The sequence below is a fragment of the Trachurus trachurus genome, assembly GCF_905171665.1.
Source record: "Trachurus trachurus genome assembly, chromosome: 3".
NCBI classification, from domain to species: domain Eukaryota; kingdom Metazoa; phylum Chordata; class Actinopteri; order Carangiformes; family Carangidae; genus Trachurus; species Trachurus trachurus.
The window spans coordinates 31,674,718-31,695,323 of NC_139893.1; the positions used below are offsets into that span (position 1 = coordinate 31,674,718).

Below are 20,606 nucleotides of genomic sequence, written 5' to 3' on the forward strand. Positions count from 1 at the left end.
AGAGCTGGAGATAGATTGAGTCAATATAAGTGTAATTTTTTAACTCATTGAGTGCCGCGCTCCTTTCCAAAGTTTTAGTCAAGTGTACCGGCAATTTAGACCATTTTTGACTTTTTATGTAGAGCCACAGTGTATTCTATATTATTGCCACCAACACATACTGTGGCTCAATTGAAAGGTTTACCTTAATGCTTCAAGTGGCCACAAACCGTTTGTTTCTACGTGCCTCTGTTCCTGAGAAAACTCAAGCTAAACATGGCTGGGTTTCACCAAAATCCCTCCTTTTTTTCTAGAAAAGGAGATACAGCGTCTTTTATGAAAGGTGCTCTGTTTGTGTCTGTCGCTCTTCTGACACTCGCATTTCTGGATCAAAGGGCTCGTAAAAGATAAATATATACAACAGTTGTTGTTCTATTCACAAAACCACCAGCGGGGGCGGGGGGGGCGCCACTAAACAACAGTAACACAGACGCACCGTGCCGTGTCACAGCCTCTCCCCGCGGAGCGTGAGGGTCAGTCGGCCACCGCGGCTCGGGAAGACCGGTCCCGCCGGTGGTCGCGGTCCTTCTGTGGTTCGGGTCGGTGATGCCGGTCTGCTTTGGTCCAGAGACCATCAGATTTTACCGCGGGAGGACTTTGGGGAGGACACGGTGTTGCTCCAGCTGAAGACCGGGCGGACTGTCGGCTGAGAGCTTCCTGTTTCTGCTCCGAGCAGCTCGAGCAGCTGGAGCAGCAGCGCGGGTGAGAGCAGAGCAGCTGCGCTGCAGCAGCTGCTGCATCTGCATGCAGAACTCGTTTGCAGAAGCCGAGTTATGATAAAAACTTCCAGATCATGAGCTGTCATGTGACTTTGATCGTCATCTATTTCAGTTCTCCTCGTCGTAGAGTCCCCAAATTTACATATAATGTGTATTAAAGTGTCTATTTTCATAATTTAAAAAAAAAGCAAAAAACGTAAAATTACGTTTTCGGCACTCAACGCATGGGAACGAAAAACGAGAAATTACGTGGTTGGCACTCAATGAGTTAAGTGTGAGGTTTATTAGTACAGAGGCAATCAAGCTCCTAATGAGGGCCTGATGGAACTTCTTAAATAGTGGAACCAGTCAAATGAATGGCTCTAATAGCTTCTGGCGTGGGACTCTGCTTTTATTTATTGCACTTGTGCATTCGTTTGTATATTTAGTAATTTTTTCCCCCTCCCCAAATACCACTGTGATAATTTATTCGGATGAATTATGTTTCTTTGGATTGGTAAGGCAAAGGGAGACAATCTGCTGCACATACATTACACACACACACATGGTGACATTACACTCACACCCCTATGTATGCGACTATAAATAGATTTTCAGCCCATTAAGGCTCATCTTTCAAATCATGTCATTAATTAAGCTGAGAAATACTAAAGTAATTTCTCTTTAATGAACTTGCTCAATTAAGTCTGCCCTCTTTTTGGTTTAATCCTCTTCGCTTTAAGCACTGGATGACTGTTCATCCTCTCCGACTCTCCCCGCACTCGCTCTTCCTTTTGTTTCGTGGAGTGCGTTTCTGTGCCAGCTCCTCTCAACCTGCAGTCATCCCCTTTGCCTGTTTGTCTCAGCCATGTTGATTCATCACGCCCTGTGTGCTCACGGAACAAATCGCAGTCATTTGCACCACTAGCCTGCTCCAAGCTAAAAAACAGTGGCACAGTTGTGCAGGCTCACACACACACACACACACACACACACACACACACACACACACACACACACACACACACACACACACACACACACACACACACACACACACACACACGCTTGCTCTCTCTCTTTGAGATTTCATTTGATTTTCAAACAACTGCAAAATAGATGTGGAATGTGGCCCAGTGAATGATGCAGGTAGCTCTTTAGGAGAAATGGGGGGCAAAAAGCATCATTACCAAATTTAATCTAAATCCAAGTGGTGCCTGTCAATTAAGATTAAATTATTATCCCTTTTAGACCAAGTTTGACCTTCATCTATGGACTTAAGCCTTTTAGCCATGTTTTTGAGGCTCATCAGCTTTTCCAGACAAGTGGCCACTAGTGGGAGCAAATAATGGGTGTCCTCTGTCGGTAGCTAAGGCAAAAATGACATGACAGCAGAATGCTGATGTACACTGCTTATTCATACTCAGTCAGTCGTCATGTGACAGCAGTGCAGTAAACTCATGCAGACACAGGTCAGGAGCTTCAGTCAGTCAAATTAATTTATAATATATAAAGTTGGGGTACGCAGGATTTGTTTTGAAAACAATCTTTGACCAATCAAAATACTGATTGGCTGGGGTGCCGGCCCTACTCTGTCCTCCCAATTTGTTAGGACAGACGAGGGCCGGCCCCTCAACCAATCAGGAACCTCCAGGCCAGAATAGATTTGATTGGTCAAAGATATCGGGAGCTGTAGGCTTTTCAGGCTGCTGCATACAAGACATAGAGAAACACTGTGATTGGCTCAAACACAGACCATTCCTTACTGATAGCTGAATGGGAAAACACAATTATATTAAAAAAAAAGTTAATGTATTTTTTTAAACAAATCCTGCCTACCCCAGCTTTAAAGTCATTTTCTAAATGCACAGACGGTAGAGCATCAACAGCCAAGACAAAAAAAAAGAAGAATGTTTACATGAAACATCACAATGAGGAAAAGATGTGATCTGAGCGACTTGGACTTCAGCAGCATCAGGCTGTGAAACCAGCCTGTCTTGAGTCAACAGTCCAGGCTGCTCATGGTGCTGATGGTGTTGGAATGAGGAAGTTTGCTTGGCACACTTTTGACTCATCAGAGTCGATCCAGCTCCTCTGGGCTGCATATCAAAGCGTCCTTAGGCAATATACTCAACTTCAAATCACCCCTGACTATTTCATCAGTGTATGGATTCCATGTACGAATGGGTAAAAGTGGCGTGTATTGATACGCATTATGAGTGGTTGATAAAGCCAGAGAAGTGCTATACAAGTGCAGTCCATTTAGCATTTAACAACCTTGGGCCGTCGTAGGAGAACAGGAGATTAGCATGAATGTGAAGCTGATAAATCTGCAGAAATGATGTGATGCAGACATGAAGGTGACCTTTCCCCGATTTAAAATAAGTAGCTTTAATTGTCTAATCTCAAACAGACTTTGAGTAAAGTGCTGGCAGGTCAGAAAATGCTAATGAGTCATTTTTGGAAAGCACTGTTCTTTTATAATTCGGTGGTCCTCTCACCAGCAACACGAGGCACTTACACAACACTCAGAGCAGGAGAAAGTGAGAGGGAGCATGCATATATGCTGGGATTTTACCACTTCTCTCTCCAACACAGCAGTAACAAAGCAGGCAGAGTAGGTTGTCCTTGACACTGACCCCCAGTTCTACTCCTGATTTTACAGGTAAACACTTTGCATGATGGCTTGGCCAAAATCATTGTGCAAATCTGTGTGTGTAGCTGCCTTCACTGTTCTCGGGATAAAATGTGCCAAACAGAGCCAAACACACATATGCACATGAAAATGGCACAATTTCTGCTTTAAAATCAGTGTAACCAAGCTTTTAGAATTATCCCACTAAAAATAGACAATATCCAGTTCCGTTTAGCACCAGAAGCAGAAGGAGAAAGTGACTGAACTGCTGTAAATTGTAACCAATTAAAATCAAGGCTCCTGCTTTTCAAACAGCTAATTTAACACAGTTTCCCCTTGCATGTATAAGTAGAACATATAAAGAGCTGGTACAGGTTAATAAGCAGAGGCTTACCCACACATCTGGCTGACTCAAAGCAGCATTATCATTCATGTGGAATTGTTTTTGTCTTTGTGATTGTTTTGACTCCAATAATTAACTCCTACGGGCTCTGACTGGGTCTCGGGGAACTATCTGCCTCTTCAGATGGTTAATGCTCCAGGTTCTTCACCAGCTGCCTGCCGACTTTGTCTGTCTGCCATTTGTTGCTGGCCACAGAGAGTGCTGTGGGTTTATCAGAGCTTGTTTACCGAAAACCAGCTGCCTGCAGCTACTAGAGACAAAGTGGTGAGACTGTGAGTCTGAGCTGTACAGCGGATGCACCATAAAGCCAAGGATACTGGGTTTCATATTAAACGTATAGGCATTTGAGCCATTGTTAACTGAAGTTACTGACAGTAAAGGATAGGGAAAGTCATTTTCATCCATTTTGACTTTTTTTTGTTTTCTTTTAATCTCTATCACTTAACACTGGTACTCTTAGAGCCACGTGGAGTAGCTGTCCTCTAGATGATACCCACTTAAAAGGCACTTTCAATAAACCATAATGAATTTTAAGGAGCACAGGTTACAGTTGTGAGCCGATGTTGGGTAATAAAAGTGCAGCAGAACAGCCTCGTTCAAGATGCCCAGCGTTGCCATTTTAGATTGTGTGGTAATATTTGTCACGTTGCTTCATGGCACCTCATATCCTCCACACACGCACACAGACACACACGCACACACTTACTTCCAAACATAAAAATACCATTTATACACCCATGTGAATGACACCAAAGTGTCAGTGTTTCCTCCTAGAAGTGTTAATGTTGCTTTTAAAAGTAGTCAGGGGAATCACTTTGCACCTTGTTATGCCTTCATCAAACCTTTCACTGCAGAAATTCAACAGCTTTTTTGTGTGCCTCTGCCGCTGTGATAGAACATGAAGACAAACCGAACCAACAATTTTCTCTCTGTCTTTTCAGCCTTCTGCGAAGAGGGGTGCAGGAGCGGAGGGACCTGTGTATCTCCCAACACGTGTGTTTGTCCCTCGGGGTTTACGGGACGCCGCTGCGAGACGGGTAAGACCTGCATGACCCCGCCTGACCTCTCACGTGTTTGCCTTGTTCAGCCCCAGCGTCATGTTGTTTTTATCGAGTCTCAGAAGTGACATCAGACGAGCGGTCATCGGGGTCGGGCTCAGGGCTCAGCTGCTGCCCTGTGTTCTCCCTCTCTCTCACACACACACACACACACACACACACACACACACACACACACACACACACACACACACACACACACACACACACACACACACACACACACACACACACACACACACACACACACACACACACACACACACACACACACACACACACACACACACACACACACTTTCACTCTCTATCTCTAAAGCTCTGTGTTTAAATTGGACACTGCAGAGATTGAGGATCCCAGGAGAGCTGTAGAAAGGGCCTGCTAATTCTTCTCTACTTGCCTCCTCCCTTCTTCCCTCCTCTCCTCTCTCTCTCCCCCTCCATTTCCTCTCTGTTTCTTCTTCATATCTTCCTCTTATCCTCATTTTTCCTCCTCTCTTTCCCTCTTCCCCTCTCTGCCCTCTTTTCACCATCCTACACCTTTCTTTCCCTGCCGTTCTTGCTTCCATCTCGCTTCTCTCCCTTTTCTCTTCATGTTATCTAGCCCCTTCAACCTGTCTCCTTCTCTTTTCCCCTTTCCTTACCTTTCCTTTCCTACACCGTGCTTCTTTCCCTCCCCACCTCCTTGGCCTCTGCCTTTTCTTCCACTCCTCCTTCTTCTCATATTTTTCTGCTCATTCATCATCTCTTTTCATCCTTTGTTTCTCTTCTCTCTTCTTGTTATTAAAGACTTTAGACTTTAGACTTTACTTTAGACAGTTATTGTCCCTCTAGGGAAATTCTTTTTCACATGACCATTTACATTTCGTTTCACCAGACACATACAAACACACACAAATTACAACACATTACAAAGCTTCTGTCTCTGCGGCCTCCTTTTACCAAAGTGATCAACCAGCTCACATAGCATCCCATTCGGAGGTCACCCATTCACGACACGTTGCCATGGTTTCCCTTAGATACTGGATCGGTGACTAAAGTTCCACATGTACCCACAACCATGTAGACCCCAGGTACTGCTGTCACTGCTAATATAGCCCCTGTTAACACATGAAGCAGAGGAGGATGGTGCATGTCTGTTTGCTATAACCCTCCGGGGAAACAGCTCCTTTCTTCATCACATATCAGTGTTTTCTGTGGAAAACACCTAGTGAAAAGCACCAGCCAAGAGGGAGCAGAGGATATCAAGTGTAAAAACTACACAAATTACTTTTTTCTCCTTTAACTGTGTGTGTATAAGAGAGAGAGAGTGTGTGATTAATTCCTCATTGATTTCACGAAAGGATAATAAAACACTGTTCCCTCCCAATTCCCCTCACAAGATTACACATTATGACAAAGTAAACAGTCGCCCTTAAGATAAAATAAGTGTGTGTTAATCCTGAGGGGAAATTAGCGACAGCTCTAACAAAGTTATATAGCACATCTCAAGTATTTTGTAAGTGTTACAAGTAATCTTTTCACACACCACTGCTGGTGTTTCCTGTATCAGTGATGATAAGGTGTAAGTTAAAGTCCATCAAATTATTCAAGTGGAAAGGACCCGTGCTCCCTCTGGTCCCTTTTTTAGAGCTGTGTGTGTGTGTGTGTGTGTGTGTGTGGCTTTGTTTGTATGGTCTGTAAACTGGGATTCCACTGTACAGTTGGGTCCGGACAGCAGTGTTTGATAGGGTTAGGTGTATTTTAGAGGTAGAGTCAGGCAGACGGGTATATTAAGTAAAAGTTTGTGTGTGGGATAATGGGTAAAATGAGTTGGAAGTTGCCAGTTAATTGATAAAGCTGTGCATTTTCATCTTCCAAATTAAAGGAAACGAGAAAGATAGATCAGGTTACTCTGTGGTTAAATCACTTGAGCGTGCTTCTTCTTTTCAATCACAACACTTTCATCTTTGTTATGGAGAAAATAATGATCCAGACACATACTCTCAGGTCTAAGTATCTGAACCTAATCAGTAGCAATCAGGATGCAACACATTTTATGAAAGCTGACAACAAACCAAGGGCTAATTATCCCCCCCCCCAAAAAAACAAAAAAAAACAGCAACAAATAACTATCAATTAATTAACATGGCAAACTGAATCCTCAGTGACGTTCGGTGAAAATTTAATTTTTGTATCTAAATGGTGGCGTTTCGCCATGGCAACTCGGCACAGGGCTTACATTTGTGCTTGTAAATTGAATTTTGATTACTAACAAAATGAAAGAGTGGTTTGAAAAATGACTACATCACATCTGCAAAATGATTCTCTTTGAACCACTTTAGAGGGGGCGAGCAAAGAAAAGATTATGCAAAGAAGAAATAGTGTTGAAGTGAGGAGCAGATGAGGTACAGAAAGCCCCCCCCCCCCCCCATCATTTATCTAGATTCCAGAGGATGCGCTTCAAGCAGCAAAGTCTGGTGGCGCTGAGCTTTTACTCAACCTTTGCTATCCGTTCTGCTGCCAGTCATCATGGGGAATATCAACTCTCTGCCCAACAAGAGTGATGAGCTGGAGATATTGGTGAAAATTCAGAAAGCAGACATTTTTTTTTGTACATCCCACCCGTGGCAACTGATGAAGTTCCATCTAAAGTTCTCCATTGTGCTGCATCGTTGCTAGGATACAGACTAAACATCCTGAGGCACTTTTAATGAGGAGACTTCAGTCACATTTCCCTGATCGATTCACTGGGGGATGTGCTGGAGAGACGTGCACTGAGGGTGGTGGAGGTCGTTCTGGACGGCTCGGATCATCCACTTCATGGCATCAACCTGCTCCTCTCTCTTTGCTGCAGGACGGAGAAATATAGAGGATGCCTTGTACCTCTGCTTTAGCTATCAGACTTTTTTGATTCTCCTGCAAATGGTGATGAGTTGACAGACAAATCAATTTCCCTTTGGGATTAATTTGTATTCATACTCGTATTCATAAAATATCGACCAACACACCATCCTACTAATGAGGTTCCTCCCTGTGGCCCTCTGGCTGCTGCCTGAGGGTGTTACAGTTGTGTTGAAGTGCAAAAAAATCAGTCTCCGGCTGTCACGCTGTGTTTCTCTCCATGTAGCCTACGGTTGGGTCGGCTTCCCCCGTTCATCTCACCTCCATCGTACTGATGTCTCACTCACAGAAACTGCAGCAGAACAGGGTTTTTATTTCTAAGCACTGCAAGCTTACGTCTAAGCCACTGATGCCTCTATGGTTATCTTCAACAATAGCTGCAGATTTTACAGTTTGCTAGGGAACTGAATGAGGGATAACAAAGATAAACATGGACAAAATCCTGAACATTTGGAGAGATAATATATCTATATCAATCTAGAAATGACTATATCTTTATCTCTGATTCATCTGAAAAAATGCAACTGAATTGTTTGACGCAATGCAAATGTTTTATATAAATATCCCTGAGGGAGGTTGAAGTGGAATTTGAAGTGAAAGCGCTCAAGAGTCAGCTCATTGAGATGAAGTGCATAAATGATATTGTTAGGCTACTCATTAGGCTACTCATTAGCCAACATGTAAACACAGCTCATATGGTTATTATTTATTGGATCTAACAGTGTTTGTATCCAAATGTGTTGCTTGTGAAAATTAGTAGCCTATTATGATGACACAATCACTATGCGTTTACCTGTGTGTTACAGCGTCCTTTAAAAAAAATGAGCCCATTGGTCGTTTGAGCAGCAGATAATGATGTTACATTTAGTTGTTAGGCGACATCTAGAGGCCACACTAGTTACGATGTTGTGACAAAGCTTTCCGTCTGTATGAGTAAGAACCAGGTTGGGTCAGGGTCAACAACACACAGAGACATGAAAGAAGAGCAGAGATCAATCCCTATGTGAATTTCTGCAGTTTATGTTGTTTCTATTATCTATGAGCGTTCAACAGAGTTAAAGCAGAAGTAAGCAATATTTTTGTGTTAATATAAGTCTTAAATAGTTATATCTTCCGACAGCAATCACTTACATAGAGTGTTTGGACCAAAACACTCTCTCAGTCACTCTGCTCTGCTCTGAGCCGAGGAGAAAACGTTTCTCGTATCCTACAATTTTTATCCAATGAGGAGAGAGAACGGCATGCAGGGCTGTGTGTGCAGCCAAGGGATGCGCGTGAATGTGGTGACGTAGGGACGAGGACTGTTATGGTGCGTTCAAGGCAACTCGTATTTTTCCGACCTGTGAAGTCGTACCAGTTCAATCTGGTACATAGACTGTAAAAAACGACGTACTGGTACGAGTTCACGGGTCGGAAGTTACGAGTGGCCGTTATAGTGACTTTCACAGGTAAAACAAGTCGGAAAAACACGAGTGGGTTGCCTGGAACGCTACAAAGTCGTAAGTCGTGACTTGAAGCTGTAATTTACGGTTTCAAAAGCCTGCCTGGAATGCAGCATTAGCCAAAACGACCGGATCGCTTACTTCTGCTTTAAGTAATCCAATCCAATCCAACTTTATTTGTTGAGCACTTTAAAACATCCACAGAGGACCAAAGTGCTGTACAGGATAATAAATAAAAGTACCAGAGACAAAGACACAACATCTTACATAAAACATAAAATTACACATACAAAAACAGATAAAATAATCTAACAGGCATATAACATGGGTAAAATAATAGCCGTACAATAAAAGAAACAATAAAATAAGATAAAAATCTAATCTAATCAAGTCAAATCAGGCCAACGTCTTACTAGTAAGTTTTCAGTATTGCAACCATGAGAACAAAGATGGACTTATTTTTTCCCAAATCATGTTCATTTCCTAATCACCACGTAACTGTAATTATAGTTACCATAACGATAATCAGTACACCTGTTTTACACCATTATGGTAACCATGACAACTGCAGGCAGGTGTCAATGCTGGTCTAGGGATTTTATTTCAGGAGGCACCCCTATGGTTTGTATTAGAGGGGTTGGGGGAAAAGCAACAGGTCGTTGTGGATTGTTGTCTTTATTTGACCCAACATGTGACTTCTATAACTCTCACAGTTATGTCATAATAGGTGTTACAGGGGTAGAGGACTTGTGTGCAGGATGGTGGTGTTTTCCTTGAAGATTTAACTGTAGACAACTGTTACAAGCTGAACACAGGATTCTTGTTTTAACCCGCGTTCTCTCTGTCTGTCTCTGTTACCATCTCAGTCCGTCTCTACAGTCTGTAAAACTCTCTCGCTGTCCATCTGTACGTCTGTCCGTCTGCCTCCCTCCTGCCCTTCCCTCCTGTGTAATGAAACACACCTCACCTCACTGCTCCACTGACTCCTCTCCCCTGTGAAGTATGCTGCAGCTCAATGGGAGGTTAAGAGCATCTAAATATAAAGCACATGGGAACAAAGTTGATCTTTTCATCTTCACCCACGTTAATCCGTTCTTCAGAGTCGCCCCTTCTTTCTCCAGTGGGTTCGTAGAGCCGCCACAGATCCACCGTTGGATGCTTGTGATTTATTTCTGGAAAGGCTTCGCTCCAGGATCAAGGATCTGAACAGCTCCCCCAATTGACCAACTCCCTCACCTCACTCATTGTGAAGTGCACACCACTTCGTTGCCAAAACAGCCGACGTTTCAGTGGCTGAGGGAGCTCAACGTGAATTGTGAAGAAAACACGTATAAATCCAACAACACCTGCGCTGCAAAGAAAAAAATTCACAGCACATTCAATTAAACCAGCCATCTGCAAATTCAGAGTGTACAGCAGACAAAAGAAAAGAGTGATGAACCTGCTATATAGGCTACTCACACGTTATTCATGCATTTATCCTCAAAAGCCACAGTTGTCACTAAACAGCTCCCAGGCAGGTACATCCCTTTTTAGCATCCCCTAAAAAGGGATTCACACTTCCTTCATGTTGTGTGAATTTACAGCACATGTTGTTAATTGAGACAGGTGCTCTCTGAATTTGCTTTATGCTTGTTTATTTGCATGTCACAAGACTTGACAGTAAATACACAAATAACACAAATATGAGAACTGGAGACTTGCTTCACAGACAAACAAAACAAACAAAATATGAAATATATTATTAAATGTTAATTGTGAATTATTTATTCTATATTCTAACTCTCCAGATAGTAGCTCCATGCAGCTCCAACATCACTGAGTAATAAAATGTGACCTTTATAATTTGAAAATGTTGCTGTTCAAATATTTGTTTGGACATTCAAGTTAACTTTAAATCTTGCAGTGAACATTGTAGTAGGGATTGTATATGTCCTCTTTATAAAGAAATATTAAAGGATAATTACCGTTTTTTACAATCTGGACCTTATTTTTAGCATAACATACGATCATATACTCACACAGATAACTTTGGTGTCATTGCAAGTCGTTCCGACGAAATTAGATCCAACCGAAAGCCACGTATATCCGTATAATGCGAGTCTACAGGGCAGCGGAATGCAGCCTCTAAATAACACATTATCTGCAGCGAAACTCATTCATTTCACCAATATTTTGTTATGATAAGCAAGTGCTAGTCCCCTCTGAGTCCAGGCTGACCTGTTATCAACATCCGTGGTCTGTAGGTTGACCTACTAACCTCTGATCTGGATGATGATGGCATCTCCGACCGCTGCCCGGCTCATTCTGATAATAATCATTCCGCTTCGGCATTTGGGACCATTTTTAGCTCAACTAGCCAAAGCTTTAGTAAGCCCAGGTTGCAGAGAGGAAGCCTGTGGAAGCTGAACTTCATCCAGCTGCTCATTTTGTTCTGACAAGAAACACGCAGAAACAGACCATAGCATTAGTGGTAGCAACAAGCCGCGCCGCACCATGGTCAGAGATGACATCATCCAGGTCAGAGGTCAGTAGGTCAACATACAGACCCCTGATGTTGATAACAGGTCAGTCCGGACTCAGAGGGGAATAGCACTAGCCTATCATAACAAAATATTGGTGAAATGAACGAGTTTCGCGGCAGATAATGTGTTATTTAGAGGCTGCATTGCGTGCCCCGTGTTCTTGCATTATATGGATATGCGCGGCTCTTGGCTTGGTCTAATTTCGTCGGAACGACTTGTAATGACACCCAAGTTATCTGGGTGAGTAAATGATCGTATGTTATGCTAGAAATAATGTCCAGATTGTAAAAAACGGTAATTATCCTTTAATAATGTTTTATGCACGCTGTGTAAACAGCAACTATGTAACTTAGATGTCCCAAAACCTACAAACTGTACATATAAAACCTTCAAATATTGTAGTAGACAGTTTATCACATGCAATTACCACAGTTCAATGAAAATAAGTGTTGATGTAGAGCAGAGTTGTATCCCATCATTAGTGCCTGGCTATGGTCTGTGGTCACTGTAACTGCTGCTTTAATCCGTCAGGCTGTTAATTTTATGCACATTAACATGGACACAGATTGTCAGGTAGCAACAAACACAAGCCCCGGTGGCTGTTTCCGTCTGAGGACACATTACTGTAAATGCCCCATGCGACATTTCCTGTGATGTTGTTTCAGTAGGTTAGTAGGGCTGTGATAAGTGTAATTATGTAAAGCTCAGTAGTCCAGAGGATCCTCCAGAGTGCTTGGGGATTATTTTAACTATGTGTGGATTAATTCCCATTTCCTCGCTGAGCTAAAACTCACAGCTCTTCGCAGCCTGGCCTGTCACAAAGTCTTCATGTATCCCCGTTGGGAAAATTCACAGACGGGGCAGAAGTGAAGCCCCGCAGAAAGTACTAAGTGCTCCCGTTTGCATTGTAATGGAAGGAAACAGAGGGAAATATGAAATGCTGTCTGGCTGCTTTCCTTCCTGTGGCTGTAACAAGGATTGATGGTATGTATGTGTGTGTGTGTGTGTGTGTGTGTACTCGAGCCCCATTCCACAGGAAGGTCACCTGTCCACTTCACTGCCACAGACAAAGAGAATAAATGGCTGTTCTCACACAAACACACACTTGTACATGCACAGCAGTTAACAAATAGCTCTATAACCCTATTGAACAAGAGGAATTATTGAGTGTGTGTGAATGAAATGAGCTTTTATTACATCTAAATAAAAAGGTCTTAGTGGGCGGGTGATTGATGGCATTTTAAACAACATGTGCTCTCCAATAAAAAGGAGATCCAGGCGCCTGGTGGAATTAGATATTTCTGTCTTTATGATTTCAGCTGTGAATTATCACAGCTCTCAGATCAGACAGTTTATTGGTGGTGTCATTGGCTGTTCCAGATAACACTCATTGCAACAACAACTTATCAGTTCACCATTAAATTTGAATAGGACTCACTTAAAACAAGTGTGACACTAAATCAGTTATCTTTCTTTGAATTTTTAGAGCACCTTAATGATCCCCAGTGGATGAGCCCTTTGCAATTTGGCTTTTTCGTGGTGTTAAGATATAGAGCTATTTAAGACTTAGGTCATGCCATTAGAAAGTTACAGCCTGGTACAAAAACAGTTTTAATCTACCTACAGCTCATTTCCTCCTCCATGGTGACTGTACAGTCGTGAATTATTGTACTCACGCTATGAAATAATCATGTATAATTAAGTAACATTACAACACAGCAGGCAAATACTCAGAACTACTTGTGCTTTTGAAATCACTGTAGAATGTAGCTCGTCCTATAAAATTAATTGCCTCGAAAATAACTGTTAATAATGTTTCGTAATGTTACATTATTATTTCAATTATTGAAGCTGGACTGGACTCTGATCCAGATCCACTGGATTTTCAAAGGAAAGGTGATGCCAGCTCCAAATAGTTAAATGGTGAAACTGCAGCGCTGCCAAAATGGCAACACATTCATCACCCACAGCTTCAAAAACCTATGGAGATCCTTTTTTTTTTTTTTTTTTTTTTTTTAAAGATGTGAGACTGTATTAGTATACTGTTAATTTTTTGTTTTTTGTATGGTAACTCACCATGGCCAGTTAGCTTTGAGACACAGCCTTGGCTAAAGCTTATTTACAGACTGTCCTTTGTTTCCTTGAAATGAAAAAAATAATAATAGAAGAGTTCATTTGCAAAAGCAGATAAATGCCATTTTGAAAAAAAAATGAGCTGAAGCTTTTGAATTATTCTTTGCATGGTGTTGTTTTCAATAAAGCTTTATTTTTTGAGCTATGTCTGTTTTGTTATGTCTCATCTCCTTGGTCAAAGCCACTCAACTTTGGTTTGACTGATATCACCTGGTGTAAATAATAAAAACAATTTATTTATTTTTTTTAAACGGAGTTATCTGCTTTTGCAAATGAACTCTTTAAAGTCAGTAGTATCTGAAATCATAAAAAAAAATCAAGCCTGAAGTCTTAACAGACTTATTTCTGACAGCACTTATTGTTGTGCCCTCAGCACATTAAAGGAAAATAACACTACATAAAAAAGAAAGAAAAAATAATTCAGAGAATGTCTGTGCCACATAATGTTTCTAAAAATGGAAAGTGATGAGCTTGCTCTAGTTGATGAAAAACAAAACTATACGCAATAGAGGTGTATGTGTGGTTGTGGCTGTGTGTGTGTGTGTGGGGGGGGGGGGGGGGGGGGGGGGGCATGACTGTGGAACCATGTAGACAAGGTCTCTGAGGTCTAATGAGCAAAGGGCATTGAATAACAGAAAGGTGATGAGGAAGTGGATGGTGTTCTATTTTTAAACTAGAACACTTCCATTTCAAGATGTAAATTTTACAGCAGTCATGAGGAGATGCGGTGCAGCCAGAAGTCACATTTCTTGTGGTGTGCAGTTTGTATTGGGGTTGAGTCACAAAAAAAGGCTGTTCCCTGATGTGAACTTCAAACTGAAATGATTATGTAGAGTGCAGGGACAAGTCCAGTTTTAAGAGACCAACATTTCAAGGACAAGTAAAAAAAAATACTTGAAGGTTTCATTGAAGTTCTGATGCAGATCCTTTACTGACAGCACTTTGACGAAATGAGTCTTCTTCCCTGCTGATGCTCGTCTAGACCTGTGCCGCACCCAGAGTCGCCTGATTCAGTCCTTGTCCTTGTCTCTGGGACATTTTGGTTTCAAATCCTTCTCATTCCTGCTGTGAATTGAGTCTCTGTGATCACTGACTTACCTCATTAAGTAAATCTGTGTGGTGCCTTTGTGTGGAGCTCTGTTTTTTAGGAATCGTTGAAATGCAAATTCAGGCCATTTACCAAATGCCAACCAAGTAGCGACCTTTAAGGGAAGAGGGTGAGCCACAGAGTGGGGGACATTTTCATATTAACTGTGCAGCAGCAGCCAACTTCTTCACTTTGACCTGCCACATGAGAAGCTAGACCTGTTTCAACAACCAAATTCTGCCACAACAAAACAGTGGCTACCACTGGTTGTCTGTAGCAACACACCCTTCACTGTAACACACTGTATTCCCCAGCGTTCACATAGCGTAGTGCTAATTTCCCCTGGGCTTTGAACAAAGCATTTTTGATTCTGATAAGATCAGGGCAAACGTTAAAACTATTTTCAACATTACCTTCATCATCATCTGTCACTGAGGCTGATGTTGACGCCTCTTGTGGTTTTTCCATAATAAACAGGCAGGACACAGTAACAGGCTTGAGATTATGCAGGCTTGATGCAGCTAGATTATATCAGATACCATTAGCTTGCATTAAAGGTATAGTTTGGGTTTTTTGATTTGGGGTTGTGTGGGATAGTAGATTCTGATCAGCATATGTACAGTCAGAAGAGCTGAGCAGGAACGCCAGCAGACAGAGCCAAAGCTCTGTTTTGCTGTGGGCAAAAAATGTAGCGGCAAAAGCTGTTTTCATGGGAAGACAAGCCCCTGAAGATATTCTACATGAACCAACCATTTAAACAGATATTAGATTGTCTCTTTGGGCATTTCTAAAACTATCTTAAACAGAAGAGTTCATTTGCAAAAGCAGATAAATAACATTCTGAAAAAAAAAGAGCTAACGCTTGTAAATTATTCTTTGCATAGTGTTGTTTTCAATAAAGCTTTATTTTTTTGAGATACGTCTGGTTTGTTACATCTCATCTCCTTAGTCAAAGCCACTCAACTTTGGTTTGACTGATATCACCTGGTGTAAATAATAATTAAAAAAGTTATCTGCTTTTGCAAATGAACTCTTCATGTTGTTTTTTGTTTTCTCTTGGTGGCCTTGCCCACAGAAACACATGGCTCTGCCACTCTGCCTCATGCTACCTCTTGGAACATGCACAGATTTTGCATGAATATCTAAAACAACCCCATGTAAAAATGTTTAGGTTTGTCTCCCACCTGGCTGGCATTAGATGGATGGCCACTATCTTTACCAACAAATGTGTGTGTATATGTAATGTAGAGAGTGAGTAAGAATGTTGCACCCCCCCACAGCTCCCACTATGCCCACAGGTGTGACATGTCCCGTCCTTAAATTGCAGCATTCACCCAATATAGACTTAAACACCCTCACACCACCTAAAAGCTGAAAGCGGGCGGTTTTTAATTTCATAGTCGGTGTGTTCCTAATTCAGTGATGTCACTGTTCCATGTTTTACATAATGAAAGCAGTAAAACACAGGGACAGATGAAACGGGGAGAGGCAGGGAAAACGAACGGTTGCAGACTGAGACAAGGAGATGAGAAGATGAAAGAAAAACTGCGACACCTCATGTACTTCATAATTAAAGTGGTAGTGTTTTGTAACAGCGAGTGAAAAACATCTTCTAAATTATGGGGAGATGCTGGAGAGCAGGGCAGGATTATTGTTATTAGAGAAGCAGGCAGCGCCGGCGCCCGTTGTTTGTGTACCGTCGAGGCTCAAACTGGGCATTATTGCTTTTCTTCACAAAGAACATGAACGTGGTGATTTGTTTATGCAAAGCAGGGAAGTGGTATGCATTAGCCTCAAGGAACAGAAGCTAAAAACACATATGTCAGTGTAAAGCATGTATGTCTTGATGTACGAATGGATGATGAAATCATTTTAATTAAATCTTTGTGCCGTTATCCTAATTTATACCAAAGCTTGTGTATTATTTGCAAAAGTGACAAAAAACGAATTTGTTAGTTGCATCAAAAGCGAGATTTGCAGTGTGCTGTAGGTTCATCAGTCAGACTGTGTGCCATATGCAGTGATATGTGGTGTGACTGTGGTGTATATTAAAACTGCCGGCAGCTGTTAGCCTCCTCTGTGCAGCCACAGTGACTGATGACAGCCCTGTTCTGTGGCAGGGTTAAACAGACACTCAGCTCTCTCACTGTTTGCATATAACCCTTAAAAGCTCTGCAACCACGACGTGCTGAATGAAAACAACAAATGTAAAATGTTTTCCTTTTCTTTTTTGCTGCTGCTGCTTTGCACTTTGCAGTTGCACTTTTTATTTCAAGATGTTTGTATTCACTGCCTACCTCTTCTGTCCTTTTCTATACAGTTGCTCTATTGCACTCAAACAGAGGAGACTGTGAAGTCAAACAGCCACAAATGAAATCTCATATCACTTCATCTGATTAGACCCAAGTCCAATGGTTTTAGCCTCCTGTTGTAGGATCTTATTTATTCTCTTCACTGTTTTCTGTGATTTCTGCAGGTTTCAACAAGTTCAATGTAAGACTTTTTCAGGTCATTATGAACTAAGAATGTATTTAAAGTGATAGTTCACCCAAAATTCAAATTTCACTCATTATCTACTCACCCTCATGTCAACTAAGGGCTGGGAGAAGTTTCAGAGTCCTCCGTGCCTTCTCTGAGTTACAGCGGGGCTCCGTGCAGCACTGCATGTCCATATGACGGTTGCGAACGGGGACAATTTCTCATGTTGGGGCTTCAATACAAGAGGGACATTACAGACGAGCAGTATGGAGGTATTTGGATGTTTTTTGGTGTGTCTTTTTGGACGAAGAAAATTGAGCGCCGTTCACAACCGTCATATGGACATGCAGTGCTGCGTCACATCTGTACTAAAAAGATATACAGTATGAAACATATTAAGGAAAATGAGTACTAGAGTTACTTGCACAGCAGAATCATTTATCCTATGACTGCTTGGACATGTTTTGGTTTAGAACCATCTTTGTGACAACATTTTGATATCGTAACGTTAGTGGGCTGAGTTAACACTTGCTTTTAAGTTTGAGGATAGAATAAGTTGGAGTTGCTTTGAGTAAGAATAAAAACTAGCAATTGATATTCACAAATTTTTACAGGCTCAGAATTCAACTTATCAGCGAGTGTCCTTACCACCCAAATTCAAAGACCAGTCTGAGTTGTTACTGCAGAGTGGGCTATTACTGGGCAATGACAGATATTTGCAGGTGTCTTTTTTATGGCAGCTGCTACCTGAACAAGATGCATTCTGGTCAGGCCAGATCTCACTGAACTTGCACATACCCATATTTAAAAAAAAAATAAGATTATGGAATTTTACATTTTATAATATATAGCCTACACAGTATATTGTATATATACTGTAATAAAAATGGTATCATTGTCTGGGTTTGTGCTTTTCAGCTATCAAATAAAATAAAGGACAAAATTGGACAGATAGTCCATGCTGTCCTATCATTACCCCTCAGTGTAAAAACCAGGAGTCCTTTGTTGTGATGAATATAATTGTCAGTGTTTGTGGGTGGGAGCCTGATGTGGGATTGTGTCCTTGTCACTGAGACCACACAGAAACATGCACTGGTTTCAGTCTCTCAAATTGAGGCTTGAGAGGACAATGTAAGAAGTTTTATTCTAGATGGTGTCAATCTTTACTACTTCAATTACTTTTGACACTATAACAAATTGGAAGTGTAAAAAATAATCCTGTTAAACCACATCAGGGTCATACTTTGAAACTTAACAATGCACTTAATCCCCACTGAAGGAATCTAATCGCTACTGGATTAAACCGTTACTGCATTGCAGCACCTTTAGCACACACTGTAACCAGCCCAGGCCCGTGGACTCGTGCCCTCTCGTGCTCCCTACACAGCACTGCTCTTTTGTTGAAGGGTTAGCTGCTCTCAGCCACCAGTCACCTCTAATCTTGCCATCTTTCAGTGGAATGTCAGAGAGAGAATCTTCTGGTTCAGCTCTGACTGGATCTCTGACCTCAGAGGCTGACAGAGGGCAGTCCTCCCGGCAGCTGTCACGTCTTATTACCTACAGTGCACCGGCCCAACGGCACACCTACAACACACACACTGCTAAACGGCTCACCCCGAGTCTCCCTTTTTATTTGTGCACAGATAAATACTGCATGTGTACGATTGTGTGTGTGTGTGTGTGTGTGTGTGTGTGTGTGTGTGTGTGCATGCTCTTAAGGTCTGGCCAAAGGTGCCACAGCAGGGCTGAAGCAACACAAATGTGTTCATAACACAGGATCAGAGGGCCAGTTTGGTTATTCTTTTTATGCGGGAAGGAAGCGTTTGACAAATGGATCTCTGCTCCCACAGTGTCGGCTCTGTACAGACAAATACATTATAGGATGTACAGTGTCTGGGGAAGCTACTTTGCATAGTTCAGCCTGGCAGTAGTTTGTCAAACTCCAGCTAAAAAATAAGTAGCTTTAGCAACTACTTATACTCAGTGTTAAATAAATCAATGTGGTGTATATGAAACCAAAAATTCACATGCCAGCAGAAATATGCCTTGCAACTCAGTTTTATTTTTTAAAAGAAAAATAAACTGAAAAAGCTATGGTTCACCATAGACATGTTGGGTAATCTATAGACATGTTGGGTAATATAAAGAGAAAATGAAAATCCTACCCCAATACCCACTTGTAAATCAGTCAACTAAATATGTAATAAGAAATACTAAGAGGTAGACATATACTAGATCGGTGTGTCTTGAACAACAATGTTTAAAATCATGACAGGAACGCCAGGGCAAGCCAATCAGAGGCAGCGTTGGCTTGGCATGACATGATTCATGCCTTTCTTCAAAGAGAGTTCAAAAAATATGTCATGTTATTGGCCAAACTTGTAGATTGTAAATTGAGTAGGCTAGTTAAACTACAAAAAATGACCCAAAAAGTAGTAGCACAAAATATGAATATAGTTTCACTACCAGCAGGTTACAGCAAATTGTAGCTAAGCTATGTTGTTCCACTACATGTAGTTTAAGTCTCCCCAACACAGTGCGATAACTGCTTTCTCCCATTCCCTCCAATCACATTTACATTGGCTCAATCCCAGTGTCCTCCCTGACACATTCACAGACTTAATGGTGCAGTCCTGCAAAGTAAACAAGGCCTGAAGTTGTCCCACTGTAAAACCACTGAGCACGTTGAGCAGGTGCCCCATACAGTATGTAGAGGCTACAGTCCTCGCTGCAGCCGGCCCTGGTTCGAATCCCGAATCTGGTGTCCTCTCTATCAAATAAAGGCAAAATGCCCCAAAATATATGAAAAAAAACAAAAACAAAACAAACACTGAGCACGAGGGCACTCTGCAGACATTTGAACACTTCCCACATGCTTTCCATAAGTCTACTTTTCTGCAGACATCGCCTGAGGTAATTGCCCACAGTTCATAGCATTGTCATGAAAAACTCATGGTCACCATGGTTACAAGGAGACACAGCATTGAAAAGGGAGGTAAACAACCAGCAACATAAAACTTTTTCTCGGGGTTGGTTTGAACAGGTGAGCCACTGGGAACCTGAGAATGTCGCCATCACAAGAACAAATACATGTTATTTGGGTTGTTGTTGGTGCTTTGTTAGTGGCAGTTTTGCAAAAACAGAACTGAAGTTTTGCAACTACTTTATAAACTGTACACATACACATAAAATGGCTCTACAAGCTTTGCTCGCTTATAAAAACCT

General features: G+C 41.7%; 1 protein-coding gene across 1 annotated transcript in view; it reads left to right on the forward strand.

Annotated features, from left to right (window-relative positions):
• Nucleotides 1-20,606, forward strand: part of LOC311007263 (protein kinase C-binding protein NELL1-like) — a gene marked incomplete at its 3' end in the record, with an annotated part of 272,144 nt that overhangs the window by 232,508 nt on the left and 19,030 nt on the right. Inside the window, exon 15 of the mRNA XM_084000380.1 lies at nucleotides 4,717-4,812. Coding sequence (XP_083856506.1) covers nucleotides 4,717-4,812 — 96 coding nt within the window. The remainder of the gene's footprint in view (nucleotides 1-4,716; nucleotides 4,813-20,606) is intronic.